The sequence below is a fragment of the Peromyscus californicus genome, unplaced genomic scaffold (assembly GCF_007827085.1).
Source record: "Peromyscus californicus insignis strain IS unplaced genomic scaffold, ASM782708v3 Scaffold_14__1_contigs__length_90479793_seg_2, whole genome shotgun sequence".
NCBI classification, from domain to species: domain Eukaryota; kingdom Metazoa; phylum Chordata; class Mammalia; order Rodentia; family Cricetidae; genus Peromyscus; species Peromyscus californicus.
The window spans coordinates 47,377,411-47,390,247 of NW_026294436.1; the positions used below are offsets into that span (position 1 = coordinate 47,377,411).

Sequence of the window (12,837 nt, forward strand, 5' to 3'; positions counted from 1 at the left end):
ATATCTGATTGTCCCAGTGATTTTTACTGAGATGAATTTATTTCCTGATTTAATTTTGATAGCATCCTTGTAAAAAAAAAAAGTCAGTTGTTCTGAAATGCAAGGATTTAATTCTGAAACCTCAGTTTCATTCCAGTGCTCTCCACATTTATTCCTGTGTCAATGCCACATCATCCCGACTGCAGCCTCGAGGTGAGTTTTCAAATTAGGCTGTGTGATCCACAAACTTCGTTCTTCTATTTCAAGACTGGTTTGGCTATTTTGCATCTCTTTCATTTTGACATAAAATTTTAGATCTGCTCGTCAGTTTCTGCAAAGAGGCTGTCTGGGTTTTAAGTGGCAGTGCGCCACGTCTATAGATGCATTTGGGGAGACTCACCATTTTCATATTAGATGTTCCAATCCAGGAAGACGGGCTGCTTTCCACTTAGAGGTCTTCCTTAATTACTTTCCATGCTTTAAAAAACTTTTAGTGTGCTGATCTAATCCTTCTTTCTTTAATGCATTTTACTCTCCTCTTGATACTGTTGTAAATGAGAATCTTTTCTTAATTTTATTTTGGAATTGTTATTCGTGTATAGAAATAATTTAATATTCGCATATTGATTTTTGTGTTCAGAAACTTTATTATACTAATTTATTAGCTGTCATAGGTGTGTGTGTGTGTGTGTGTGTGTGTGTGTGTGTGTGTGTGTGTGTGTCTTGGGGTGTTCTCTATATAAAATCACATCATCTTTAAATAGAAATAGGTTTGCTTTTTTCTTTCTAATGTATGGCTCTTATTTGGCAACTGTGACAGGTCATTGAAGTTTTTCTTATTGCCCCAGCAATAAGTACATTACAGTCCTGACTAGGAAGGGTGAGTGTAGACATCGCATCATGTCCGGTCTTAGGGAAATAATCTAGTTTTTGGTCCTTAAGCATGATGTTATGTGTGGTTTTGTGGTGGATACCTTTTACTAGGCTGATAAAGTTCTCTTCCACTCCTAGGGGCCTTTACATCCTTCCCTGCTATCTTCATTGAATGAGCTGTTAAGGAAGGATGGGTGACAGAGAAACTCCACCCATGCAATAGTCCCTTCCCTTGGAGGATACTGTGCAGTGTGAGGCTAGCATTTCAGGCTTGCTTTCTCCCTTTCTGTAGTTTCTCAGCCAGTTCTGACGGCTGCAGGGAAGTGTTCCTAGGCACCGTTGTGTTGGAAGGCTGTTACTCTGGCAGCTGTAGCCAGCAGTGAAGCAATGGGCCCATGGGTCTACTCTTGTCAGGCCCGTGCTAGGGCAAAGGTCAGGGAAGAGGTCCTGAGAACAGGAACTTCTCAAGTCCCCAGTGTGCCAGCTGGCCGTGGCCAGCTTAGCGCTGAGGTCAAGGCACTCTAACTGTGATTCCAGGAACAAAAGCAGGAGAAATCCCTGTCCAGGCCACAGTCAATGCTCATGTTGAACCCTGGTCCCCGGCGTGTGGAAAACTAACAGACGGCAACACTGAAGGCAGCAGCGATTGCCACAGCTTCACCACACACAGATTCACTCGACTCACCTTCACTTATCCCTCAGCTCAGACTTCCTTATCCAGTCGGTCCCTGTACTCTCTCATCCTTTAACCCTTTGTCTTATTATAACCTTAGCCCTGGCATTTTAAGTCCAAGGAGAATTAGTGGATATCAGGCTTGAAGTGGTCCTTTATCACCTGCACTTAACAGTTAGCTAAATCACCCTTAAACCAAGTCAGATCCCTACTCTAACCCTCATAGCCACGCTACCCCAATCCTAATCCTTGAATTAACCTGTGTCCTAATTCTGACCTGGGATCTCCCCTAAAACAGGCCTCTTTTCTGTAGCAGCTCCAACATGTGGCAGCACTGTCCTTTTCCCTTCCAGATCTCCTGAAAGTCTGCTTTTCTCATAACACTTCTTCTTTCCACTAATTTCCATTACAAAGTATAATTATCCAGGCCAAGAGACACCTCTGGCTGGCTGAAGCTACTATAGAACCTCTCCCTAGCTCTCTTCTGAGGCTCAGACTGAATTAATGATAAACTCCAAAGTAAACAGCTTATTTCAGAATTGTAATGATGGAGAAGACTTGTGCGCGCGCGCATGTGTGCCTGAGTATATGCGTGTGTGTGTGTGTGTGTGTGTGTGTGTGTGTGTGTGTGTGTGTGTGTGTGTGTGTGTGTGGATTGTGGAGATGTCATGGTGAGAGAAGAAGCTCCATATCTCCTGGAATCTCTAAGCATGTAGCTAATGGCGAGCCCCAGAGTGGCTGATGGGCAAGAGCCCATTATTTCAGCTATTTCTCCGCGTTCTTCATCTCTGGTCCACCTACCCTGGCTCACTTAGGGCTCCCTGAAATGGAGAAAGGTGGTTATATCATATCAGTTGATGCTTCTCTCAGGACCCACAGGCTCCTTTGTAAGCTCTGAAAAGGGCCCCATCACGATTTCTCTTTCAGCGCTCCAGTGGAGGAAGGGGAGTTCTGTACCTGGGAACTTCCTGTCTGTGGCCCCTTTGCCTACCGTTTTTATTTCTCGACATGTGGAGCATAGCTGCTTGTTCCTGGGCGACAGGTTTTCATGCTTGTTCTTTCTGGCCTACGGGAAAGGAGACAGAGACGGGTGAGGAGAGGGTAAGATAGATACCAAGGGCAGGAAAGAGGTTAAAAACAGGGAGATGGATATTCCGATTTCAGCACTCTGGAGTGGCTGCTGAATCTGGGATTTGCTGCAGTTTACAGATTCAGGAAGGGCTTAAGCAGGAGGGAGTGACCACAGACAAAGTGGTGGCCTTGGGGCTGCTGTACGCAGTGACAGAAATGTAAGAACAGCCAGCACAGGGGACTAGGGACTAAAATACAGTAGGATCTCTGCCTTTTAGCCTGTGCACATGTGGCAGAGGGCTGTATTTCCCTACAGGCAGCACATTCCCCCCATTTTTGAAACAAGTCCCATCAAATGGCCTGAGAACTTCTGAGTCAATGAAGACTTTCCTGTAAGTCTTTCAGCGGGCCTTTCTGTGCATCATGCATTAAGTCATAGCTGAACTAGAGCTCGTATACATGTTGTGAGGCCCCTCCTTTGGGGAAGAAAGGCTGTGGCAACCAGGGCAAAGGAACAGCCAGGAAAAGGAGGACAGGGTACCCTTCTATTCACTGTAAAGACCACTGTCTTTCTGACTTCGTCTCCACTAAATGGGAGAAAGCCTCAGGGTATTTGTACCCAGAGCAGGGGGCTCTAACACACATCTCTGGCAGAGGTTTCCTTAGGAGGCAGGTGAGAACTTGAATCTAAAGTTACATTTGGAGATTCTATCTCGTACCCTTTGATGCATACTGACATCAGAGTAATGTGATATACCCACAGAAAGTATAGGACATAGGCAGGAAGGACGCCACAGGGATAAGCAGACAATGACTATCAACTTAAGCTTTCTCCTTCCATTTGACCCATGTATGCCCTGACTCATTCCTGTTGTCCTGGGAGGTGTGGGAGACAGGAGAGGATGAACACGTCTACCCAGCATGATGAGTGTGCACCGAAGGTGACCTTTGCCACATTGATCTGCAAGTAGTTTCATTCTGAAAGATACATGGCATTTGGAGTTCGAAGACTGAATCCTACTGACAAATATTTAAAATATGCTTCATTTTTTACAGGACATGAGAAAGAATCAACGCAGTATTAATGTTATGGGTTGGCATGTGAGAGCATGAGTGTAAATGGGTAGGTTCAATAATTTAAGACCCAGTATTTATTGTGAGGCCACCATATATGGGGTGGTGCCATATGGGAACATGAATAAGCCAAAGCTCTCAGGAAGATATGAAGATAATACAAATTCACTATTCGTTAGGTACACTCAGGTAGACAAGGCACAGCTCCTCATGTCAAGCTGCTCACCATCCAGCAATCTGAATCCCACAAGCATGACTGTTGCATTAGCTACCTTTCTCTGGGCTGGGACAAAACACCCAACAGAGTGAAGATGGAAAAGCTTTACTCTGGCTTACAGTGTCAGGGATTTCAGTCCATCGTGGTGGGGGAGGCAGAACAGAGCCATTTGTTCCATGACAGTAAGAGAAGATGGCAGCGGGCATGTTCACATGACAGTGGACCAGCAAGTAGACGGCTCATGCAGAACCAAGGGTAGGCATAACCCTCCGAGTCTAGTCCCAAGTGCTCTTACTTCCAGCTGGGCCTGACTTTCTAAGGCTCTAGACCCTTCTCTATAGGACCCTAAGCTGCAGATGAAGTGCAGGAAACACAAACTTCCGTGGAGTCACTTCGGGCTCAGACTCTAACCGTGTTGAAGGTACTATGACAGAAATAACTGCTGGAGGCCCCGTGAAGCCGGCGGGCATTGCTGAGTTCACTGGGAGTAAGGGACAGAGGGGAGGGTCTGAGAAGAGTAAAACGTCAAGAGATGCGTAGATAGGCACTTTTCTGGTGAACAAGAGAAGGGGAAGGCATCCCAGGCCCAGAAAACAGTATGCAATAACCTGGGAGAAGAACCAAGTAAATCATCCTCTGGAGGTTAGAACATCCTGGTTGCCTGGTGGGAGAAGGGCCTGGGTCAGAAGAGGGGCTGGAGAGTAAGCTCTCTGTGTATGCTCCTTGGTTTTGAGCTGAATCAACTCTCTGCCATGTCTTCCCAGGCAGTCTGGGGGTGGTCTACTCTGTAGCTCAGGCTCCTCCATCCATTTACCATATTTTTAAGGTCTTGAGACTCAGGTACCTCTCAAAAACTGCCACCCAAAGCATCAATGATACCTCTGGGGCCTTAGAAAGGAGACAGGGACTACTTCTCAGTGTAGGAATAAAGAAAGCATTCCTAGAAGGGGCACTGATGGTGGGCTTGATTGGTAAGAAGACTTGGATGGAGGGTAGCAGCTGTGAAGCAATCCTTGGGCTAGCTCATTTGTAGTAGAGGTCTATGTAGATCTCTGTAGTCAGTTGCTTCCACATTTCAGGACTTCTGGGTTCCTCAGAGAATACTACTAGACCCTTTGTGGGTTAGGATCAGAGTTTGTCACAAGCCAAGGGGCAAATATATTAGTGAAATCCCTAAGGTGCAGTTCATGCTTATATAGTTCCAGAACAATGGTGGCTAGCATCCTTTGGCATCAAAAGGATAAAAATATTCTGTAGATTCTTAGTGTGTTCTTGTTAACTCACTATGCTTTGAGACACAGCTCGCCCCCGCCCCACTGCTGTGATAAAATACACTGACCAACGCAACATATGGGTTTCCTCTGTCTCACAGTTCCAAGGTGCAGGCAATCATGGCTGAGAAGTCAAGGTGGCAAGGACTTGACGCAGTTGGGTATTCCACATTGACAGTCAAAAGCAGAGTTCAATGAATGCTTGCATGCTAGTGCTCAGTTCGGGATCCCCTCCCCAGGGAATAGTGCCACCCACAATTGACAGGTCTCCCCATCTTTATTAACACAATGGGCAAAGGCCGCTCTTCAAGGTGATTCTAGATTCTGACCAGGTGACATTAGCTATCACACTTTTCAGAAAACCTGCTTCCTTGTCCGATCTTTTATCGCCCTTTTAGACTGAGCTGGATGCCTATCTCTCTGATTCCATTATAGACTTGGTAAAACTTTCTTTGAAGTTTATGATTTGTTCAAACAATCTCTTTGTTTCTACCACCAGCTAAGAGTTACTTAAATGCAAGAACTATGCTTTGCACATTGTGTTTCTAGAGCCCATAGTGGACACATGTGCACAATTTAACCAATATTGAATAAATGAGTCATGGTATGGCATTTGAATTAACAGATGCAAATATAGACACATACACAAAGATTTCTGTTATAACATTGTATTACACAAATCTTTCAGGACATTAGTGTTATATTTTGCATAAGGTGCTGGAGAGAAGCACAGGTTGGGAGCCTGAAGGGCTCTGTTCCAAACCTAGTAGAGCTAGTAGTAGCCAATAGGTTCTTTGGGCCCCCTAGTCCCTCCTGATGGTAGTCGCTGTGGCCAGAAGGACAGAGCAGATGTGCTAGTCCTGCCAACTCAGTGCACGAAGAGCACAAACTACTCTTGGCTGTGCTCCAGCTCAGACTCACAACCAGCCAGTCCCGCTTCCTAGAAGAGCTGCTCCGTTCCTCTTTCTTTGGAGGGTAAGCGGGCTTAGAGTTACAGGAGGCAGCTGCAATAGGCACATCTAAAGGTGATGTAAATCATTTTGGATTCCATGTTCGAGAGGGCTCCTTTCCTCTGGTCACACTTTCTTTCTCAGCCATGGGGCCTAGGTCTTTCCCAGATGTACCATTCCCACCTTACTCTCTTCCCTAAGGTTGGCATAGTAGCAGCAGCAGCAATGGACAGAAAACTGGCCAGGCTCACAGCCAAGCTCCTGTGATATCATCTCTCCAGTGACAGACACTGAACAGTACTGTGTCCCTTACTTCCTAAGCAGCTGTTCTCGAGACAGCAGACAGAAGTAACAGGGAGGTGACAGCAACCTGTAGAAAGTCCAACAGGGGTGTAACCAGACGTCAACCAGTCCCCAGATGTTGAAGACTCCTCTTCATGTTTCATAACTGCAAGATCTTATTTTAGGACAATATTTTCTAAAGGTTCCTAAGAACTGGCTCATGGCACAAGAGTTTGGCTTTCTAAAATGCTTGATAAAGAACTTGAAGTTTATTTCATTCTTCCCATGCTTACACACACACACACACACACACACACACACACACACACACACACACACACACACACCTGTTTACATAACAAAAACTGAAAATGTAAGTAACAGATGGTGATTTTAAAAATAGACAAGACAAGCTTGATTTCAATATACTGATAATTTGCCTATGTCCTTTCTGTCCTTCATCACATCTATTCCTTTCCCTTGTTCTACTCCTGACTTAGCTGACAGGGACCTTTCTGGTTTCCTTTCTTAACTAACCTAGTGAGGAAACAGTAGCCCAAAAGTCTAAGAGACTTACCTGATAACTCACCCATTTAGTTTCCATGATGGAAACTTTTTGTCTTGTTTTGTTTTTATAAAAGGGTCAAAGACAGATGCTTTTTTTCCCCTCAGAGTAAAAGTGGATCTTCAGAGTCTACTTGAGGGCATAATTAGCCCTATACCTTTAAAGCTGAAAGGGTAGTCAGTTCACTATTTTAGAAAACTCATAAAATTATTACACCTTTCCTCTCTATCTGAAAATATCAATTTCCATCAAAGAATAAGTCCAAAAGTCCCCCTACTATTCATTAGGAAAAATATTAAGCATACATAAAAGAACCAAGCATCTACTATACAGATATATTAAATGTAAGTTCTGTGACCACAATCATTTTACAACAGTCATTTTTGTTATTCTAAAGTTGTTTTTATAGTTGTATATATTTGATAAATATAAACAGAAAAAGGACTTAGGACTATATGAGGTAGTTTCCTTTGTGGTTATGACTTTCAAAATTTAGAATCAAGGAGAAATAATTAGCTAAAGAGCTTAGTGGTGAGAAAAATGGGATTCAACTTTTATTGTTTCCCAGCTGGCCCTCTGATATTGAACAATGCCTTCAGCCAAAGCTTTTTGTCGCAGGTCTGCTAAAAGCAAAATAAATAATACTGTCATGTTTAATCTGACTTCATTAGATCGGAAAAGCAAAGTCGGATCAAAGGGAGTGGAGAGCCAATGAGGGAAAGCATTGAGAGAACAGTAATCAGTGTGGAGCCTGCAAGTCCTGGCTAGCTCATCCTCAGCCCCGCAGGTTGGCCAAGGAGGTTTAGAGCCTCCAGGTGCCCTTCCCCAGGTCACCCATGCACCCCCCTCCCATGTAGAAAAAGTAACCTTCCTGGCATGAGGTGAAATGCTAGGTGAGAGTGTGGCTAGTGAAAATTCTGCCCAGTAAACATTGGAGGGACTGTTTAGGCTTCATCTCTCACCTTCATTCAAAAGCCCTTTCCTGTTATCTGTCCCCCCCGCCCCCCTCCCCCGTCTCATGGGTATTGTTTTAGACGCTGTCTCTTCATGTTTAGACCCCTCTACTCTTGCTGTCTGCCCCCTTTCCCAGACCAGACTCTCTGTCTGCTTCAGGCACATTTGTACCTGCAGCTGCTGCATGGCCCCTCCAGGATAAGTGAGGAATGTTACTGTGGAATGTGAGAGTTCAAATTGTGCCCTTTGGCTGCTGATGATGAAGAGGTAGGGAGCCAGGTGTCAGGACCTTTGCACCTATACAGTGTCCAGGGCCTCTGGTTGGCCGTACAATGATTAGCAGTTTCTTGGCAGGTCCCTGGCATAGGGATAAGGAAGGAGATAGAGTGTCCACAAAACATTCCATTCCCTTGAGGCATGACAGTTTCTTTCTGGAAAGGAGCAGCTGCTGAGCCTGTGTTTACCTCGAGGCATATATGTGAGAAGGATTCTTAAGCTCATGGTGCCTAACAGAGCAAAGATCCTAGATCCTCAGAGACCCTTCCAACCGACAAGGGTGATTCTTTCTCATTCACACAACAGTGGAGGAGCAGACCCTAGTGAGACAAAAATGAGGGTGAAATCCATGCATTTCTCATTCTCAGGCAGTGCGTTTGGGATTTCTCTTAGGTCTGCCCAGAGACTGGTCTCTCAGATCTGCTATTGGTCAGGCTGCTGGAAGCTGTTGCTCCTAACTGCTCTCTAGTGGCCAGCCACCAGTATTGCAGTCACAAAATGCTAGGCACTGCAAGAAGGCGGCTTCTACCAGTGTTTAGGAAAGCCACCTGCCGCAGCCGATGGTGTGCTTTGGGGTCCTGATGTCTAGGCTGCCACAGTGCACTGAGACGCAGGGCAAACCTTGGGGAGCAGGCAGTTGGCAGCAGACGAGAGCTTGTCTAATAGTTTAGATTTGGGTGACTGAAAGCGTGACCCTCTGTCAGTCTGTCTTCCCTCTCCCCCTCACCTCGTGCATGTCATTCATAGCAGCCTGGCTTGTTCAGGGTGTGAAGGGGGCCTCATGTGGTGACTCTTAGCACAGCCTGGACCCAAACACCCCTGTGCTGAAACAGGTATGTCTGCTCACAGTTCGTGGCTTTATGGGCTCTCTGTGCTCTGGCTGGGCACAAGCAGGCTTGCTCCCCTTCGGAGAAGCGCTGACCCTTGGGTGTTCTTCAAACATTTCCTACACTCCCAGGCGCCCTATCTTTCTAATATTCCTTCCTTTACCCAAATCTCTTTTGCTCTTTCTCTAAGCTGGCTCTGAATTATAGGTGTAAACGTGTTACCCTCCCTCTCTCCTCGCCCCTCCCCAACCTGGAGTAACCTTCCCTTCCTCCACCTTCTCAAGCACTTTGTCCCATTCTCTGATGTTTCTGGGACCATCACCACTCTCGTCCCAGTCCCATCTAGCCTGCCCTTGTTCCATTTGTGTGGGCTGCAAATGAGTTACTCTTTTCTGTATGTTAGAATAAATAAAAAGGGTTCCGTCAGCATTGACTGACATGAGGGCTCCTAATAATTGTTGCTTAGAGTAACTGAGTGCTCACTCCGTGTTGGGCACTGGGCCAAGTGCTGTGGGAACTCTCCTCCTTCAGATACTGCCTAGCAACAGTCCTGAGAATGCCTGCAGTTTTACAAGAGAAGGGATTCCTAATACCACCGGCTGTGTCCCTCCCTCCCTCCCTCCCTCCCTCCCTCCCTCCCTCCCCTCCTCCCTCTTTCCTCTCCTCCCTCTACAAGTACAGACAGATCAAGTACCTTAGCTTAGATGCTTCTGTGCCACACAGTGACTCCAGGGACCACCAGCAACCAGCTGTATTGGATTTTCTGTGAGCTGGTCGGGAAGGGTGGGCTTTTTAAATGGAAGGTCCACAGGTGTAGGGATTTGTTTGGGGGAAGACAGAAGTCATTCATGGGGGCCAGGAAGAAGCTGGGGTAGTCTCTAGAAACTAAGGACCATCTAGCTACCCATTGAGATGTTGTCTCTGAAGGGCTTCTGGCAGACTCTTCTATAATCAATTTCTGTTTTCCCTTTTTGGTATTTCTAACATTATTTTTAGTTATGGCATACTGGAGTACTAAAATACTTGAGTCAGGGTAAGCACAAATAAAACCTGTTTCTATTTGTGGTGATACAAATTCACTTAATTAAACAAATAAATATGCATTGGGTACTGATTATGTGCCAGGCACAGAATCATGTTACGGGGACAGGAAATACATTCATACTCTATATTAGGGATAAAGGAAAAGATATAGTGTCCACAAAATATTCTACTCTCTTGAGGCAAGACAGTAACCAGCAGATTCAGTGAAAACGTTCTGAGTACCTGATATATGACATCTGGAACTTGAAGCAAATTTGGCAAATCCATACCCTTCTTGCATAAAGTCAGAACAGCGGCAGAGGAATGATATCTAAGTGACCAAAGCAAAAGGAGGTTAGAATCAGAGTCCTTGGCTTGCAGACACAGGCCCCAGCTGTTCCAGAGACAAGGCATGGGCACTTGCCCCGCCTCCTGCTCCAATTCTGCGGTTCTGCACAGCTCAGGCCATGGGGCTCAGGCCTTGGAGGTGCTCCCACATGCGCTCTGTCCTCTCTCCCTCCCCCTCCTCTCTTTTTAAACTAACCAACAACAGCCCCAGATGAGACATAAATAAATCGGGAAAAGATTGCCCCTGAAAGCAGGAGTGCATGGAATGAAATGCTCCTTAGGTTCCCTCTTCAAAGGATGGATAGGAAGTCTTTAACAAGATGGAGAACCCATCCCTTCATGCCTGGCTGCCTTTCCTGGAAGTTATGCCCCTGCACACAAAACTTACCTCTTCCCTCCCACAGACCATCTTTCCCTGGAACATTCTTCCCAGTTATCAGTGACATGGAGATATAACAGGGCAATACCACGAATCTCCACAGGATTCCCATTGAAGTTCATTTTAGTTAAAGTATTAGGGACTGAGGCCTTGGTGTGGGGGTGGGGAGACACTGGGCATGCCCTGCCATCCAAGGGACGGAAATATGAAGTGCTGATCCTCTGCCAAGAACACCTCTCCCTTTAGCGAGAAGGACTTCATTGTTCATTGTTCATGTGGAAGGAGTGTGGCGTCCATCACGTATTTACTGTTTCATTTCTCTGACACTTCCCTGGGTCCTGGGAAGTGGGGTGGGGGTGGGGGGGCAGAGGAGGGGGTGGGCTGATGTGAATTCCTCCACAGGCTTCTCTGTTATGGGAATGGGCTGCCTTGGATTTATTATCCCAAAAGTGACCAGGAAAGGCAAGAAGGCCAGGTTGGTCCTGCTTCGGTACACAATAATCTCTCATTAACAGGACCTCTATGTCCTGAGCAGCTTTGGACAGTGGGTGTGGCTTCGCACAGACCGGCCAAGCTGGGAGAGTGCTCCTGGAAGGAAGTAGCTTTGTCCAGGCACTTCCCCATCACTTCCTTGGGGGGCTTGCAGGTCTCACCTCCATCCCCATAGCTGTGTTTCCAGGGCTCCTTTGAAGCTGTGATGTTCTGAGATGTATTTCACTAAACATTCCTTTACCCTTTCTAGACCATTCTATTGGTTCTGCTTTGTCCAAGGGCATGGAATACTTTGAGTGCTTTGAAATATCCCCTAAGGGCTTAGGAAAATTATTGCCAAACATTCTAGGACCTGAAACTCCGGACAAGTAAAGAGTTTCTGTCCTTATAAATGGCGAGACGTCAATTATCCTCCTTCTGTTCCCAATAAGCTGTGTTCCTGCCCTGTACTCTGAGAGCTGAGGGCACTTCACAGGTCCTGTCCAGTCACAGTTTGGTGACATGAGTAGGCTCATTTCTCTAAGCAGAGATTGAGATTGCTACCTCAGTCTTAGAGCATAAGACTGAGAAGAATTTCACTTACTACCTTATGGAACTTCTCATCACTAGCGTAAATGAGGCCAGCAGAGGGGGGAAATGATGGCATCCCTTTTCCCGCTGCTGCCGAAAGACACTCAGGACTGGCCACTGAAAGAACAGGTGCCATGACCGTCCAGCTGGGTGCTAAGCCTGCCTCCCCCAAGCCCTGCTCTGTTCTCTACTCCCCCACCTTTTACCAAAAGGCTTGTATAGGGCACAGGGGAGTTAGAGGCAAGACGAACATGCACTGGGATGCCTCACCCCTGGGTTCATGGGCAGAGAGTACTGTGGGATCGTGCGGTTAGCTTATTAGATGTCAAGCACAAGCAACTGAAAATTTCCAGATTTTAGGAAACCCAGCATATTTGGCCCCCAGACTCGCACATCTGAGGCAACACTGACTCAGGTAGAGGGCAGGATGTCACCTTTGTTCAGTTCTCCCGTTCCCTGCCACCTCCATCTGACCAGCCTCATTAGTGTGGCCTCCATCTGACTGTCATCAGCATGTGAGCTTATGACATAAGCCCGATTAAAAAAGGTGGTAAGTTGTCATTACTCACGATGACTCTCGAGGTATTGTCAACTCTTAATAAATGTATTACTTGGTTACTTCCTAAGCAAACCTTTGACTTTATTGAACCTCTGATTGCTCATGCCAGATAAACACACACACACACACACACACACACACACACACACACACACACACACACACACACACACCTGAAAATAGGCACTCAGATGCTTGCTTTGAAAATACACAAACCCTTCCATCAGCTTGCTGAGAACTGTGTTAAAGTGCAGACAAAGTGAAAGCGTTGTACGGATACCCCTAACAGAGTCATCTGTTTACAGATTTAAGAATGCACAACAATTCTCAACAGGAAAGGAAATTCTGGGAAAAGAATGCTTTTTCTAGCAACCCTTTCCAGTCCATGACAAGCCTATGAAACTGCTTCTGTGACTTCCTTGCTTATCCAGATTCCTTACTCCCCTCCCTCCAT

The 12,837-nt window shown here is 46.0% G+C and overlaps 1 protein-coding gene across 2 annotated transcripts in view; it reads right to left on the reverse strand.

Moving 5' to 3' along the window:
• CUNH1orf105 (chromosome unknown C1orf105 homolog) overlaps positions 1-12,837 on the reverse strand; it is a 31,106-nt gene that overhangs the window by 16,500 nt on the left and 1,769 nt on the right. The window contains exons 3-4 of one of the 2 annotated variants that reach the window (XM_052737383.1): positions 10,279-10,366; positions 2,517-2,591 (exon numbers count right to left, since the gene is read on the reverse strand). In XM_052737383.1, coding sequence (XP_052593343.1) covers positions 2,517-2,591; positions 10,279-10,323 — 120 coding nt within the window. In that variant the 5' untranslated portion in view covers positions 10,324-10,366. Of the gene's footprint in view, positions 1-2,516; positions 2,592-10,278; positions 11,064-12,837 lie in introns of those variants that run through there. The other variant, XM_052737382.1, reaches the window with a different exon arrangement.